Genomic DNA, 16,066 nt, shown 5'->3' on the forward strand with positions numbered 1-16,066 from the left:
ATTGAACCAGGAAATTACAAAATCCAGCATAAAATAAGTGTGCTCTCTATTGTAACCTGTAAGAGATGAATGGAACACTTAAAGCGACAATCATTCAACAGAAAAAATATTTACTTTCAAACTGGGGAAAGTTGGCTAATTAAAATCAATCATCCCGTTTGCTTTTCTTCTTGTCAACAGGGAAGAAAGGAAGAAGGGAACCTGGTAGAAAGACATTTCTGATAGTTTTGCAGTCACTGAGTAAAAACCAATTTGGGCTTTCAAAGCTTTACTTTTATTATTATCTACTGGATGACAAATTAGTTCTGAGTTTCCCTAAAGAGAATGTGTGCCGGTCAGAGCAAAAGCCTGCTTGTGAGATACAGGTGTAAATTAATTCATTGTAAGGGATAAAAATGTTCTGCTTTAGTGAAGGAGATTAGATGTGCTATGTGCCTTAAACAAGTGTGTTTAGCACATGGTGCTTACAAAAGAAAAGGGAGTGAGAAATATATTCCACGAGAAAGAAAGAAAAATGAGATCATATGGAGAAACCTTTTAAAAGTTACCTTGTCTTCTTAATACATTATGTAGGGTTTTGTGAATTTGCCCTTGTTCATATTATTTTTAAAGCTTGCTTTTAAAAGACTTCCCAGAAAATCAAGGTGCATAACCCCTTCTTCCTTTGAGATTTAAAGAAATCTTTCTGGGTACAGAAGTGGAAACCCTTTTGAAGCTGGTTTCTTAGAAAATGTTCCACAAACATTGTGGAGAAACCGTTGTCCCCTTCTCTTTTTGCTTCTGGTTAGTTGGCCCTTCACTCTGTCCTGGAGCCAATTCAGCTTTCCTGGCAAGTATTATCGATACTTCATAGTTAGTGAATAAAAGCAAGATAACATGATGATCCCAACATCTTATTTTCTAACTTAACATACAGGTTCAAAAGGGTTCTTGGCAAATTTCATTGCAGTGCTCTCTGACTTCTGGAAACCATCAACATCTGAAATGTTTTGCTCTGTCTGCCACAGTGGGATGGTGCGAAGGGCCTGTCATTTTGACTTTTTGACCTTGATCTGTTATACCATTGCTTGGGTCACTGGGAGGTATTTAAAATGCAGCAGTTCACAGCCATATTAGCTGTGAAATATAAACAGCACTAGACTACTCAGGAAGGGGAGCAGGTGAGCCCCATCCATGTCACTAAATACCACTATGGGCCCTGTAGTACCTGCCAGATAATGCCAGGTACATGCTATAGATGAGATACAAAATCCACTCTCCCACCAGCCAATGTTTCAGTAAGGATATGAGATAATTTCAACTTTGCATGCCCACAAACTTTTTTACGTAACTCTCTTACCCTCTACAACCCTAGGGATGCATCTCAGGAAGAAAACTTTTTGGAAACAAACATTTAGCGGTTTGGCCCCATAATGTAATTGTGAGATAATAACTACATCTCACTCTTTTAATGAGGTATCTTGGTTTCGTTATGGATTCAGTATTATACTTTTCTCAACTCACTTTGCAAACAGATTCTCATACTTTGAAGTTGGCTTGCAATTGTCCAGAAACTGCATAAAATCAGTTTGGGCAAAACTCATAACATGTTCAATGCTTTCTGCTTTCTCTCAACTTCCTTCCTTCCTTAAATATGCTTCAACCTGTCTATAGTTCTGCTATTCTCTCATTCAGTGGCTTCATTTGGAGGATGTAAAAAATGTTACATGATTATTCATGCCCATAATTGCTGTGTAGTTTAATTCTATATTTGCTGGTGCAGCAAGTCTCAAAATGTGCATTCACAACATTATTCAATGTAATGAATAGAAAGTTAGACCTAGCTGCATTATTCTTACTAAAATCTCCATAAGAAGTTGACACACTAAACAAAGTGTTGGCATAGATATTAGAGGAATTGCTCAAATGGCCTGCCAATGTACATATACATCTGTAAATGCCAAGGAAGAGAAAAGTAATTGATACCCATTTGGTCAAGGATATTTATGGCCTGAAGACTCTAATCAAATATGTTCGCCACCTTGAGTTATTTATAACAACAATAAAGGCAGGATAGAAAATAAACAAACAAATCAATCAATCAAAATAAATAAATAAATCAAAATTAGGAAAAGGGAAAAAAAAAAGTATTTACTTAAGAGAGTTCAGTTTGCCCATTGTTTTAGCTTTCTGAAGCCCTGAGCAAAAGATGTATTCTTCCGAATAGGTTTGGCAGATTCTTAACTGTCAAGTCTGTGGTTTTTGAATGTATAAAGCCCTGTGGTCAGAGCTGTTGAGCATTGTGTCTGAAGTCAGGTGGTTGGTGTGCTAAAGGTAGACATTAAACAGTTATGTAGAAAACCTGGAATGTTTAAGGAGGTTGTTTGCCAGCTGTAAATTTAAGAACTAATGCCAGTTGGCTGAGAAGTTTCTACCTGGAAGCTGTCCAGATGGAAGTGCTTGGAGGTCTTTCAAATTGTCATTTTCGTCACACAGCAGTATTTGCTAACCTGAGATATTGTATTTCCACAGAAAAGGGATTGTTTTGGAACTTGAACACTTCACACTATTGTAGCCAGCGATTTTTTTTTCTAATGCTGTGGTGAAATCTTCCTTGCAAATTCACAGAAGCTTTTTCTTCTCCTCCTGAGAAAGAAACTTCTGTTTCTAAACCTTCTTCTCATTTTGAATAATTCTCTTGCATTTCTTTTGGTCAGGTTTTTGAGCTTGCTTTGCTGTTTGGGATTGCTGTGGGAATTTTGATTTTCTGGGATGCATCTTCCTTCTGAAACATCCCACAATTCGGAATATAAAAAAAGGCCCTTGGGAGTAGTTTTCTGTTGATGACTTCCTTTGGGATTTCATGGATGCCTGGAAAGCCAAAGAGGCTTCAGAGCACTAGAGAGATGATTGTATAATGAAAGACAGGATATTTTCCTTTCTCGCCTTTGGGTACTTGGTCAGTAAATAAGTACAAGAACACCATGGTCCAGCCTTGAAAATTTTGCTGAAATTCTCATCTCCTTCAATAAACCCTTCAAAAGCAAATGCTCTTTTGTCAAGTGAATGGGAAAATGCAAGGTAATTTTTATGCACAGCATTAGTTTTATGTATTCTGCAGGATCTTGTCACTGTGCAAAAGGCAGTTTGATGGTAGTTCTGTCTTCATAAAGGAAAATGAATATTACATAGTATGAAGTTTCATTGTCACTCAGGATAAAACCAGGCTCTATATTTCATAGCCATGCAAAATTTCTGTGTAGCTGCACCTGAGCTTTCCTGTGTGTTCCTACTGAAGCTGGAGACTAAAAAAAAAAAAAGGGTTTTCAGAAGGGGCTGAAAACATTTCTTTGGCAATCTTCAAGTTAATTTTCTAATTTTTAACTGCTTTTACTTAATTTTGCTTATTTATATTCTGCATACTCTCAACTTGAAGGGCAGCCCATAGATCAGGGTTTCTCAACCAGGGTTCCAAGGCACCCTAAGGTTCGCGAGATGTCACTAGGGGTTCCTAGTATTCCTAGTATCCAATATTTCAAATTTGGGCAACTTCACATTAAAGAGGTAAGTTTAATTCTTTACTTTTAGTTTAAGAACACTGTTAATGCATATATACAACCCTACCCTGAAATGAATATAATAATTTTGTCACTTCTGGCCTATATTGGAACCTGAATGTGCAGGGGTTCCCCAAGGCCTGAAAAATATTTCAAGGGTTCCTCCAAGGTCAAAAAGTTGAGAAAGGTTGCCATAGACAATAGGAGCTGTAAATAACATTAGAACCAAAAGAAAATAACATAGATTTTCTGATGTTTTTATCAGTGAAACTAAATATTAGCTGGTCTTACCAGGAGACCCCTTACAGAGGTTTGCCTGCTGCATTTTGAACCCACTGCAAATTAATGTTATCTCAGTGAAGAGTCTGCTATAGATCTAACTAGGGAGTAGACAGTACAAGGAAAATAGTAACTAATTAGCCTTTAGAGACAGGGTGTAGTTGGAAATCATCTGCAGATGCTCATAAATGTTCTTGGCCACCACCTTAACCTGAGCATTCAGGAACATCACAGGATTTAAGATAGTTCCCATCCTGAACCCCCTTCACCAAATATTTAGATGTCTAGATTCAATTTAGGCATACCTAAAGTCCATGGAGTGGAGTGGTCCCCCAGTATTACTGCCCCTCAGTGCTATTGTTTGAGTAATAGGAGTAGAACCATGACAAAGTCACAACCCCAACTCTTGACTTTAAAAAACAATGCTTCTCATTAAAAAAAAACACATTAAAAAAATTAAGCCCCATAGTGTTTAATCAAATTATCTATATCTATATCTATATCTATAATCCATCTTTTTCTGTGTGTGTGTACCTTTGAGACAGTGTTGACTCCTGGCAACTGCCTGGACAAATCCCTGCAGTTTTCTTGGCAACATTTTCCAAAATGGTTTGCCATTGCCTGCCATTGACTGCTGAGAGAGAGGGACTGGCCCAAGGTCACTCAGCTGGCTTTGTGCCTAAGGCAGGACTAGAACTCACAGCCTCCCGGTTTCTAGCCTGGTGCCTTCACCACTAGACTAAACTGGCTCTCATCTCTCTCTCTCTCTCTCTCTCTCTCTCTCTCTCTATATATATATATATATATATATATATATATATATATATATATTCCACAATCATGAAATGTAATTAATAATCAACCATTTCTTTTCAATGTTTTATAATCAATAATGTTAAATATGCTAGCCCTTTATGAGGGTGGCTATGGCTGAGAAACTGACTACATCCCATTTTTTAATAAAAAAACTCACATGTTACATTACATCTGCTTGATTTCTCAATTCTGGGTCTTGCAATAAATCAGAAAGCCAAGCTATTCATTTTTATTGAATTGATATATAGTATACTGCTGGACTAGGTCATGAATTTCCATTTTGGATTACTCCCAGAATTCATGGACTGAAAGGGAATCTGGCTAATAGAACTGGAAAATATATCATTCTTCCAATTTTTCTTTTTCCTTTCCCCATCCCAAACCACACAATTTGCTGTACAAATAGTCAATAGCATACTACTCAGATGTTATATGTTCAGTGTTACTGGACTTGAATCTTCATCCCCCCCCCCGCCTTCCTTTTTGGTAACACTTGACATTGTTTTAGATTATTTTTCCCCATGTGATCTCCACCCCACCTACGTATAGATTTTTCAAGTCTGAATGTCTTGACTTTTAAAAAAAAATGTTAATTAATCTTGATTTCATTTTTTTTTTTCCCCATGAAACTTTTCCTCACTAGTTCTGGTTTAGATTCCACATCCCTCCATAGATTTAGTCCAGTTGATGTTGGCAGTGCACCATGTTTCTGTCCATTAAATTCAATTTTAAACAAAGACATAATTGGAATTCACACTTTAACCTTACACAGATTAATCAAATGGTGAGGTCTGAACATTAAATATATTGATATTATGGCTCTTTTTTTCCTGGAGGTAGTAGCTAAATCCTAGGGTTCTATAAAGTAATTAAAAAAAAAAAAAAAGATAAAGTAAAATATAATACAAATAAATTACACCTACATGTGAGGATTTACTTAGATGGGTTTAGAGGTATTTTTTGGCAATTCATTCATGAATATGGAAAGAGTTATGAATGAACGTGTGTGGAAGAGATATGGATGAGAAAGAGACTTGTCCCTAATTTAAAGCAACTGTGTTACAAAATCTACTATTATTTGCATTTAGATTATAAATGATCAGAAATGTCTTCTGCGGAATCTGCTTGTTGATGCTTTACATGGCTTTTGTTAATTTGTTGCATCAATGCATATCATTAAACACTCTTGATGCATTAATTTCAAACTTATTACCACCAAATATCTTAACGTGTTTTCTTCAGTTCTTCTACATCACCTGAGGTGGACAAGAATCAATAAAATAGGGTCTCACTAAGGCAGGGATGTGTAACTATCGATATACTCAGTGAAATTATAACAACACACCGAGACTGAGACCACAGTTTCATTGACAGGAAAACAGCTGTCTGCTGCTGCTGTTTTTTTAATTTTGGTTTTGGCCATTGTATTATTCTTGTAGAACTTATAACTTATGAAATTTTCTCATAACATGAAATGAAACTGATGTCTATTATCAGTTCGTTTGTCCAGTTATTTTACCTATACTGATAATTTCCAAATGGACCCATGGAATACCCCTACGACACCCCTAAATAAAAGTAACTTTCTGGAAGGTCAATATTGATGGAGCTTCTGCATATATGGTAGGAGGCTATTCTATGGGGTGTGTGACATTGATGAAAAATAGGAGGTTCTTTGTTTTTTTTTGGCTTTCCTTTGGATCTAGTGTAGGATGAACTTTCAGTATCCCTAGCCAGGATTCATGCAATGGACAGGTTGGACCCACTGAATGGCCCTGAGTGTCAAGCTATGTAGGACTTTAAGGGCCTGAACCAGCACTTTGAATTGCAGCCAAAAGCCTGTTGGTAACTAATGTTGAATCGTCAGCACAGTTTTATTTTTTTTAAAAATGAAGCACTCATCCATCAATAAGTGTGTTACTACATTTTGGACCAGCTGTAGCTTCCAGGTAGTTTTCAGCTGTAGCCCCCTGTAGATTTATTGCAGTATTCTAATCAGGAGGCAACAAGCCTCACTCCCCAGGAAAAGCCACAACTACAAATGAGTAGATCTCTTCCCCATATTAGTTGTCTAATATGCTCATAATTGACACCTCTGTCTAGCTACATGTCATTATGAAGAAGACAGATGTGTGTAGTCCACAAAAAGAGCAGGTATGATACAGCATTTATGAGCAGGGGATGGGCTGATATATAGCCCATTCTTCCTTTGGGGGAACCCAGGCAATAAGATGGATTTCCTTTTGTCTTTACCAGATTCCTAGGATGAAAGTTAAATAGGAGCCCAGCTGTCACAGAGGTATTCATCTCCTTGAATGCTAAAAGAAACTCCTATGATCTAGGTCTCATCCCTATAGAATAATCATTTCCATATGGATCTCTACCAGGTCAAAGGATACAGTTCTAACCCTTTCCCTCACATGCTAGATTTCTGTATACAGGGATTTTATTTTCTTTGGAGTGACATTCAGCTCCCGCTATCCTTTAAAATAGCTTATTTGGTCAGAGCCTTATTATCCAAGTCAAGTGCTTTCTTTACAAAATTCAACCACTGCAGGAAAGGAATGGTTACCCTTGATTTAATCATACACAGGAATGACCATTACAGTTTGCTTAGCATGGAGGATTTATTTCTGGAAACTCTCAAACTACCCCTGGAATGGCATGGTCTGGAGGGGAGAAGAGAACATTCTCTGGAAATGTTCTGTTCCTGAATCAGTGAGCTTTGCACACCCTCGTTTCATAGTCTGTACACAAAAAATATCCAAAAGAGAGACCTACATACACATTATTGTATACTGAATCATGAGGGTGGTGCTTTATCATCTTTAGGATTGGGTCTTTAGGAGTTTACAACCTAAATTTAAATACCAGGGAATCAATGAAAGAACAAATACATTGTGGGATTATTTCAGCTACTTTGCCCTTACTTCAGGGATTACATTTGCTTAAAAGTTCAAGAGGCCATTCTCCCAGATAAGTAACTCTAAGAGAAGCCTTGAACTATTAACTGAATAAATTTAAAAAAGAAGTGATGGAGGAGGGAGTTTATGTGGGTAAAGTGTACTGGAGCAATTTCCCCTCTTCAGAAAAACTGGTGGGGGAAAAAGACAGTGGTTTTTATTGTGTTTATCTGTTTTTGTCAAAGTTAATAGCATTTGAAGCATTTTTAATTTGGGAAAAGATATTGAACATTGAAGGATTTAACATCATCACCTTCAGAACTGCTGTTTTGGGCCAGAATGACGGCCAGTCATTATAAATCTGTTTCCTATGGGGGGAAAAAAATTGCAGATGCTTGAATAATCAGTGTAGACACTGTAGAAGAGTCTTTTTTCAATCCGTTCAATCATGTCCGATTCTTGGAGACTGCCTGGACAAGTCCCTGCAGTTTTCTTGGCAAGATTTTCAGATGTGGTTTGCCATTGGCTCCTTCCTAGGGCTGAGAGAGAGGGATTGGCCCAAGGTCACCCAGCTGGCTTTGTGCCCAAGGTAGGACTAGATCTCACAATCTCCTGGTTTCTAGGTGGTGCCTTAACCACTACACCAAACTGGCTCTGTAGTCTATGGTAGCCAAATGTTATTAAAAGGCATACAGCTCATATCATGGTATGCCTTTTAATAAAATTTGTTAGTCTGAAAAAGCTGCTGTCGGATTCCTTCTGATTTTTGAATCAACACTTCTGCCAAATAAAAGGCCTTACAGGAGTGTTATTTGTTTGGACCAGCATTGCTAGGATATCTGTTTCAGTTTCTAACAGGGCTCAGAAGAAATTTGCATTCTAATGGGTTCCTTCATTTGCTGAGCCCAATGATAAATTATACTGGTTGTGTGGATATTTGCCCTATAGTCACTTAATAGCACTGGGGAATCAATTTTCTTCATCAAATCTAACCCTTCAAAGGGTTATTGGGGGAGAGAAGCGATGCTAGGTTCTATGGTGTATAGTACTAACTTGCCCATGTTGTTTTCCCATCATATTCTTCAGTGGAGTTCACTTGTTTGATGAAATATAAGTGGGAAGAGATCCTTTAGCATGTGATCTGCTGATGCAGATTTTTTTTCCTTAGAAGTTCTTTCACAGATCAGAGTCTATCAAGACCTCCTTTTAATTTGGAGCAATCTACAGTTACTTCTGCTGCTATATTACAATGTCATTTAGCATTTTATTTCTGCTAGAAGGATCTTGGAAATTATGATAGGGACTTCCAACCTTATTTTATTAGTGAGTTCATTAAGACAGAACTCCTATCTATTGGTTGTTTTGTCTAACATCTTCCTGTTAGTTTCCTAGTTTCCCCAGATCTCACAGTCTTGGACTTGCTTTCCTCAGATCCAATCTCAGGTTGCCTTAGGTCACTTCTAAATTGAATGTGGATGTCTTTCTATTCTGGAGCCTGAATCAAGACTATAACACTGGTGTACTTATTCCTACAAAGTGATTGGGGAGATTGTGGAATCTGATGGCTTCAAAGTGAAACCCAAGGTTACAGGGGGAACTATATTAGAATTATTCTATCATGTTGAACTACCTAATGCTTAAAATATATATATTTTTTCTTCTTATGATGGTTAGATGCTGTTACAAGGGAAAAATCCTGGCATTTTGTGGCAGTATACCTTATCTAAGGTGAATAATGAGAACAAGATATTCACAAAAAGACATAGCTACTCATGGGTGATGGTGCAGTCAGATTGCTCAGCCACCTGTGGTGGGGGTGAGTATGTCAAATTTGCCCAAAATGTAACTTCTTTTTAAAATTTCCCAATAATATATATTAAGACTGTCCAAACTAGAGAAGCTAAGACTGAAATCCACTGTATATTTATTGGAAGTTATTGAATTACTGGTATTCAATTCACTTCTTTCCAGTTAAATCTGATGTTTTCTAATGACTGATTACTTTGTTATTTTTCTTCCCATGGAAAGCCCTTTTAGTCTCTTAACTCATCAGCAATGAACTCCATCCCTTTAAAAAAAAAAAAAAGGATTCCCAGCGTCCATGTTACAATGGAAAACGATACAGACATAAATCAAAATAATAAAAGAGCACAATAAAGAAGAATGAAGTGAAATGTTTTTCAGGGCTGTGTGAAGCTTTGTGGCTTCATTTTTATAGAGTTACCTCAAATTTAATCACCGACATTACACCATGGAAAAGCAAAGCATGCCTACCTTGATGATCTCAAACAAGGTATGGAGGTGGGATGCTTTACTTCTCCCTCCAGCTGCTTCAGGAATGCTGACAGGAATGTTCTGCTCATGCGCCGAAATGCAAAAAAGAACGTAAAAATTTGCAAAAGATGCTTAATGTGGGTCAGTGGCTCTAACATGGAACCTGGCTGATGAAAGTGAGATACCCTTTAAAACTTCACCCATCTATATTATATCTGCTATACAGGTAGCAGGTAATGCATGCTATATGCCAGCAAATTTGGAAAACACAAGAATGGCCATCAGATTGGAAAAAATCAACTTATATCCCCATACCAAAAAAGGGAAACACTAAAGAATGTTCAAACTATCGAACAGTGGCACTCATTTTACATGCCAGTAAGGTAATGCTCAAGATCCTGCAAGGTAGACTTCAGCAATTCATGGAGCGAGAATTGCCAGATGTACAAGCTGGGTTTAGAAAAGGCAGAGGAACTAGAGACCAAATTGCCAATATCCGCTGGATAATGGAAAAAGCCAGGGAGTTTCAGAAAAACATCTATTTCTGTTTTATTGACTATTCTAAAGCCTTTGACTGTGTGGACCATAACAAATTGTGGCAAGTTCTTAGCAGTATGGGGATACCAAGTCATCTTGTCTGCCTCCTGAAGAATCTGTATAACGACCAAGTAGCAACAGTAAGAACAGACCACGGAACAACGGACTGGTTTAAGATTGGGAAAGGAGTACGGCAGGGCTGTATACTCTCACCCTACCTATTCAACTTGTATGCAGAACACATCATGCGACAAGCTGGGCTTGAGGAATCCAAGGCTGGAGTTAAAATCTCTGGAAGAAACATTAACAATCTCAGATATGCAGATGATACCACTTTGATGGCTGAAAGCAAAGAGGAACTGAGGAGCCTTATGATGAAGGTGAAAGAAGAAAGTGCAAAAGCTGGTTTGCAGCTAAACCTCAAAAAAACCAAGATTATGGCAACCAGCTTGATTGATAACTGGCAAATAGAGGGAGAAAATGTAGAAGCAGTGAAAGACTTTGTATTCCTAGGTGCAAAGATTACTGCAGATGCTGACTGCAGTCAGGAAATCAGAAGACGCTTAATCCTTGGGAGAAGAGCAATGACAAATCTCGATAAAATAGTTAAGAGCAGAGACATCACACTGACAACAAAGGCCCGCATAGTTAAAGCAATGGTGTTCCCCATAGTAACATATGGCTGTGAGAGCTGGACCATAAGGAAGGCTGAGCGAAGGAAGATCGATGCTTTTGAACTGTGGTGTTGGAGGAAAATTCTGAGAGTGCCTTGGACTGCAAGAAGATCCAACCAGTCCATCCTCCAGGAAATAAAGCCAGACTGCTCACTTGAGGGAATGATATTAAAGGCAAAACTGAAATACTTTGGCCACATAATGAGAAGACAGGATACCCTGGAGAAGATGCTGATGCTAGGGAGAGTGGAAGGCAAAAGGAAGAGGGGCCGACCAAGGGCAAGATGGATGGATGATATTCTAGAGGTGACGGACTCATCCCTGGGGGAGCTGGGGGTGTTGACGACCGACAGGAAGCTCTGGCGTGGGCTGGTCCATGAAGTCACGAAGAGTTGGAAGCGACTAAACGAATAAACAACAACATACAGGTAGCCCTCGCTTAACTATGGTAATTGGGACTGGAATTTCTGTCGCTAAGTGACACAATCATAGATAATTTAAAGTTACTTAAATCAGCTTTTAAGTAACTTTAACTGCAATTATCTTAAAACCAACCTTAAATATATGTATTATTATCTCAAAACCAACATTAAATGTATGTATTATTACCTTAAAACAAGGTTAATGCATGCATGCATGCATACATTCATTCATTCATTCATTCAGGGTGGTCTATTGGAATCCTCAGTGGATATTTTAAAAAGGCTGGTTGTTGACACTCTTTGGTTTGAGATGCAATCATTTTGAACATATGTTAGTACACACGCTTTGGTCATTCCTCCTGGTAGCTTCTCATTGGTTAAATATTCTGACTATGGTAAACAGAGGTCTTGGGAAGAAGTGAGATTTAAAGATGCCAAAGCATTGCTAAATTATATGCCAAAGTTTCTGAATGTTTCCATGTAAGAACAACTTTGGATTGGCCCTGCTTAAATGTGTTTCCCAAAAGAACATGAAATGTTCCTGCAAAGACATTTTGCTTACCATATACCAAAGTCTGGTTAGTTTTTATCACCTCTCAGCCTTTGAATAGTCTCTTTATTGGTGTAAAGGAAATATTAGGCAATGCCTTTTGTTGAGATCAAGGTTCACTTTGTGGTTTACAAACTGAGTTGTAGCAAGTCTTATGTGGATATAATTCTTGTTGTGTTTGTACTATTGTACGTACTCTGGTTTCTTTTCAGATCGTACTGTTCTGTGTGATTTAGCTTTTGCTGGTTCGATCTGTTTTTATATTTTGTTTTATTTGCATTCACATTTTTTTCTTTCTGTACTTGTATCTAAAGCAATAAAATATTTTTTTACAAATCAAAGCAGACGAATTATATTTCTAGTCCTGGAATTTGCAGAGTGCATCATTTTCCCTTCCTGCTTATCGGTCTTCTGTTTTTGAATTCCTTCTGACAAAGCTGATTTCCTCAAGTCAGTTAACTCCCCTCCTGTTAGCTCATAAAATCAGGAGTTTCAAGAATGTTCATTGTTAGTAATATTAAAAACAGTTCCCTGTGAGAAAGGCCATAGCTGTTGGCATTAGGTTTACAGCCAAAGACCACATTAAAGGAACTTTCTATGATAGCTAGTATTGTCTTTAACTCAGAGATAGGCATTTTTGTATCCTTGGCTCTGTTACTCTTTGTTCCCCATGTAACTTTTTATTGCTTTCTTTTATTAAAAGATTATTTTAATGAAAAGGCAGGCATGCAGCAACACTTCCTCCTACTTGATGGGGAGACACACTTTTAGGGCTAGACATAGGGTGCAATTTTGAGGCCATGTTGTGCTTCTCGCAAAACGGTTGTCATGTGAAGGCTTGCCTCTTCATAAAATTGAACCATGATGGATATGGCCAATTGCAACGTATCCATTTCCTAGGAGACAAGTTAATGAGATTGCTCCTCAGTGTTCCCTCTAGCCCTGCAGAGTACTTGTGGCCACACTAGCATACCTTTATAACTTTTCTAAACAGGTAAATCGCCATCCATCATTTTAATTTTTTTAAGAGTGCCTCTGAGGCCTCTCAGAAGCATTGCTGGAAGTGAATGTGATACCAGAGTCTGGCTTGGCTTTACACCATGGAAATTGTGTTAGTGTAATCTTTGAAAATTAGAAGAACTTGAAAAAAAAAAATGAAGGGGTCAGAGAGGGACAAGACAAAGAATGGGATCCATGAGGACTATGTTACCTACCTACTTGTATCCTAAATAATGAGAGAGGGAAAAAATAGGCATGAAGAACTGGACAAATGGCAGCAACACAATGGATGTCTCCTTTATATTTTTGTGAGAATTATTTACTTTCTTCTGTATTCCCGTTAAATTGTCTTTTTTACAAAATTCCTTGCAGGGCATTTGATAGCCAAAGCTGTGTGTTTACAGGATCATCAAACCCGTGTAAATTCCTCATTCTGTGGCCCAAGGACAAAAACTTTAACAGAGACAATGATGTGCAATACAAATCCTTGCCCAGCCTAGTAAGTATGGATTTTTTTCCTTAGTTGGCATCCCCCAAACTGTGGCTACTGATTGACGTTCATTGTGAGGGAACTCTGAAGAGTTTAATTGGGCTGCCTGCGCAGAGCTGTGGTGGAGCAAAAATTTGAATCCTGGCTCAGATTGTAGTAACTGAATCTCAGCAGGCATGGCCTGAACAACCTTACCTTCTTAGATTCTCAGTGTCTCTGCACTGAAGCAACAGAGGGGATTGAAATCTCCCTTAGTATACCCAGGGGATGCTTGAAAGTAGTGGCAGACATTTTTTTTTAGCTCGGGGGCCTAACTTTTTAGCATTATGAGTGAGGTGAAAGCCTCACAGGGATAGGGTGGTGACATCATGATGATATCTAAGCAAATAGGGCTGTTGTTATCTCATCAGGGATCCAATTGCTGAACATGCCTTCCTTTCTTCTTTTCTCCTTTCCCTTTCCTCCTTCCCTGGGAAATCACATTAATTGTTCTTGGTGATTTTTTCTTTTTTTATCAATTTTGGGCAGCACAATCCAAAAGATACATGAAGGCCATTGGTTGCACACCTCTGCTCTAAAATACTTTAAGAGAATTGCTGCTGGGTGAAGCAGCAAGAGGAAAAAATGAATAGCAAAAAATGCTTGTTCTAAAATCTACTATTACTAAACCCATAGTAATTTAGAATGGGAATGGAATAAGAGCAAGGAAGCAATACAATTGCAATAAACAGGGCCAAATCACCAGAAGTTAAGCCATGTCTTAAATTTAGTGAAATTCACAGTGGAAATTTAATCGAGTTATTTACAGCTGTATACAAAGAACAAACCTTTTTTGAGGATTACATCCCCAGATAATGAGCATCTTGCACTGATTGATTCCAATGAGTTTGGGCAATTGCAGAGCAGACTGAGAAAGCTCTGAACATGTAAGGAGGTGCTTCTACATTTGCAGTTCTGAGGTGGTTTTGGAAGGCTCTCCAGAAAGACCCATGCTCTAAGATATTCAGTAAAGAGAAGCAAGGGAGCTGCTCTGTTCTACTGTTTGTAAATTAGGTGCCACTTTACAGTTTTGCTATGAAGGAATGCTTTTGCTCAAGCCTTCAACAGAGTGAAGTTTCTGAAGATTTCCTCAGCCCTATTTATGTTGTAATTGTTTTGCTCCTGTGATGGAACTTCCATGATAGTTACTTGAGTGTCTCCACCAATGGTGGTTCTACACTGCAAAAATTCCTAGTCACAATGCTCCTTCCTGTCATCATGATCAACACTTTCTGAGCCACATTTGACCTTTGAGTCACTTGCCAGGGGCTGTCCTCCAAGAAGAATCAGAGGAAACCAGGTGTAGAGCGTTTCAGAGATTATTGTTGTTACTTAAAATTAAAACAAGTTAACATGATTACTCCTTTGTCATATGTTTAATCATTTCTGCATTTAATCACATTCAAAAAACACAACCTGGTTGCAATTTTAAAAGATTCTGGGGCTCCAACCCAGGACTCATTGGCATTCTTAAGTTCTGCTCCCTTGTAATAAGGAGTCTGGAGCTAACACACACTCACGGTCGGTCTCTCTCTCTCTCTCTGCAGGAAACCCAAAGGAAATTATAAGAGAATCACAAAAAGGCAGAAATAAGGTTTAATTAGGGTAACATATCATGTGATAGTTTTAGCAATTTTATTGCCTTGCCTTGAGCCATGCCATTGTCTGACAACTAATTTGAGATAATCTCCCTAGCCAAGGATTCTATTTGGGTGTGACTAATCTTCTGCCAAAGGCTTATTTCTGTACCCTGAGATCTGCTTTCTTGCAAAGAGAAAAGCCTTCCATTACATTTCCTTCAACTTTCCCTGTAGCTGTTTGTATTTGTCTTTTAATTGTGGCTGGAAGCTTCTAAAACATAGCATTTATTTTAATTGGCAAAAGAACCACACAAGTAGCTCTCATGGCATGTCTTGGCTATTTTGCATATACAAGCTGTGTTTTGCAGCTGCTGTGTGATCTTAAATGTTCCATTAGAAGACACTCTTTGCCAGCTGTGATGTTTCTGTGACTAGGCTAGCAGTCCAGCTCTGTTGGCCCCAGAAAGGAAGTCAAGGAAGGACTTTGGGGCAGAACCCTAAACTCACCAGAATGAGCAGAGATGCTCCAGTTAGAACTAAATTATTTTACATCTTTTGAAATTCATGAAATAAATCTAGTGCATCACTGCCACTTGCATTTCATAATGTGATTTTCTTCCATGTAATTATTCCATATAATTAATGCATCAAGGAGACAGTCTCCCTTCTCAGGTTCAAGGGTATAATCCAACTTTGGTTTGATAGCTGTATGCTAATTTCTGCTTAAAAAAATGGTGCCAGAAAAGTTCCTGTTGGTGCCCATTGGAGCATTTCTCTCTTTCCATTAATACTAATGATTTATTGGTTAATGCAATAGGCCAAAAGGGATAAAGTTTCTCACTCCTCTGACCTTGGTCAGGTTCCATTTCCATTCTGTTTGCTGTTTGCTGAGCAAAAAACTGCCTCACAGGGTGGAACTATATGTTATTTTTATTTTTGTTTGTTAAACTGCTGGTATTGCAATGCT

General features: G+C 38.1%; 1 protein-coding gene across 1 annotated transcript in view; it reads left to right on the plus strand.

The window, feature by feature from the left end:
• ADAMTS18 (ADAM metallopeptidase with thrombospondin type 1 motif 18) overlaps nucleotides 1-16,066 on the plus strand; it is a 104,025-nt gene that overhangs the window by 72,868 nt on the left and 15,091 nt on the right. The window contains exons 17-18 of the mRNA XM_063313094.1: nucleotides 9,209-9,350; nucleotides 13,363-13,489. Coding sequence (XP_063169164.1) covers nucleotides 9,209-9,350; nucleotides 13,363-13,489 — 269 coding nt within the window. The remainder of the gene's footprint in view (nucleotides 1-9,208; nucleotides 9,351-13,362; nucleotides 13,490-16,066) is intronic.

This window comes from Candoia aspera, chromosome 11 (genome assembly GCF_035149785.1).
Source record: "Candoia aspera isolate rCanAsp1 chromosome 11, rCanAsp1.hap2, whole genome shotgun sequence".
Taxonomy (NCBI): domain Eukaryota; kingdom Metazoa; phylum Chordata; class Lepidosauria; order Squamata; family Boidae; genus Candoia; species Candoia aspera.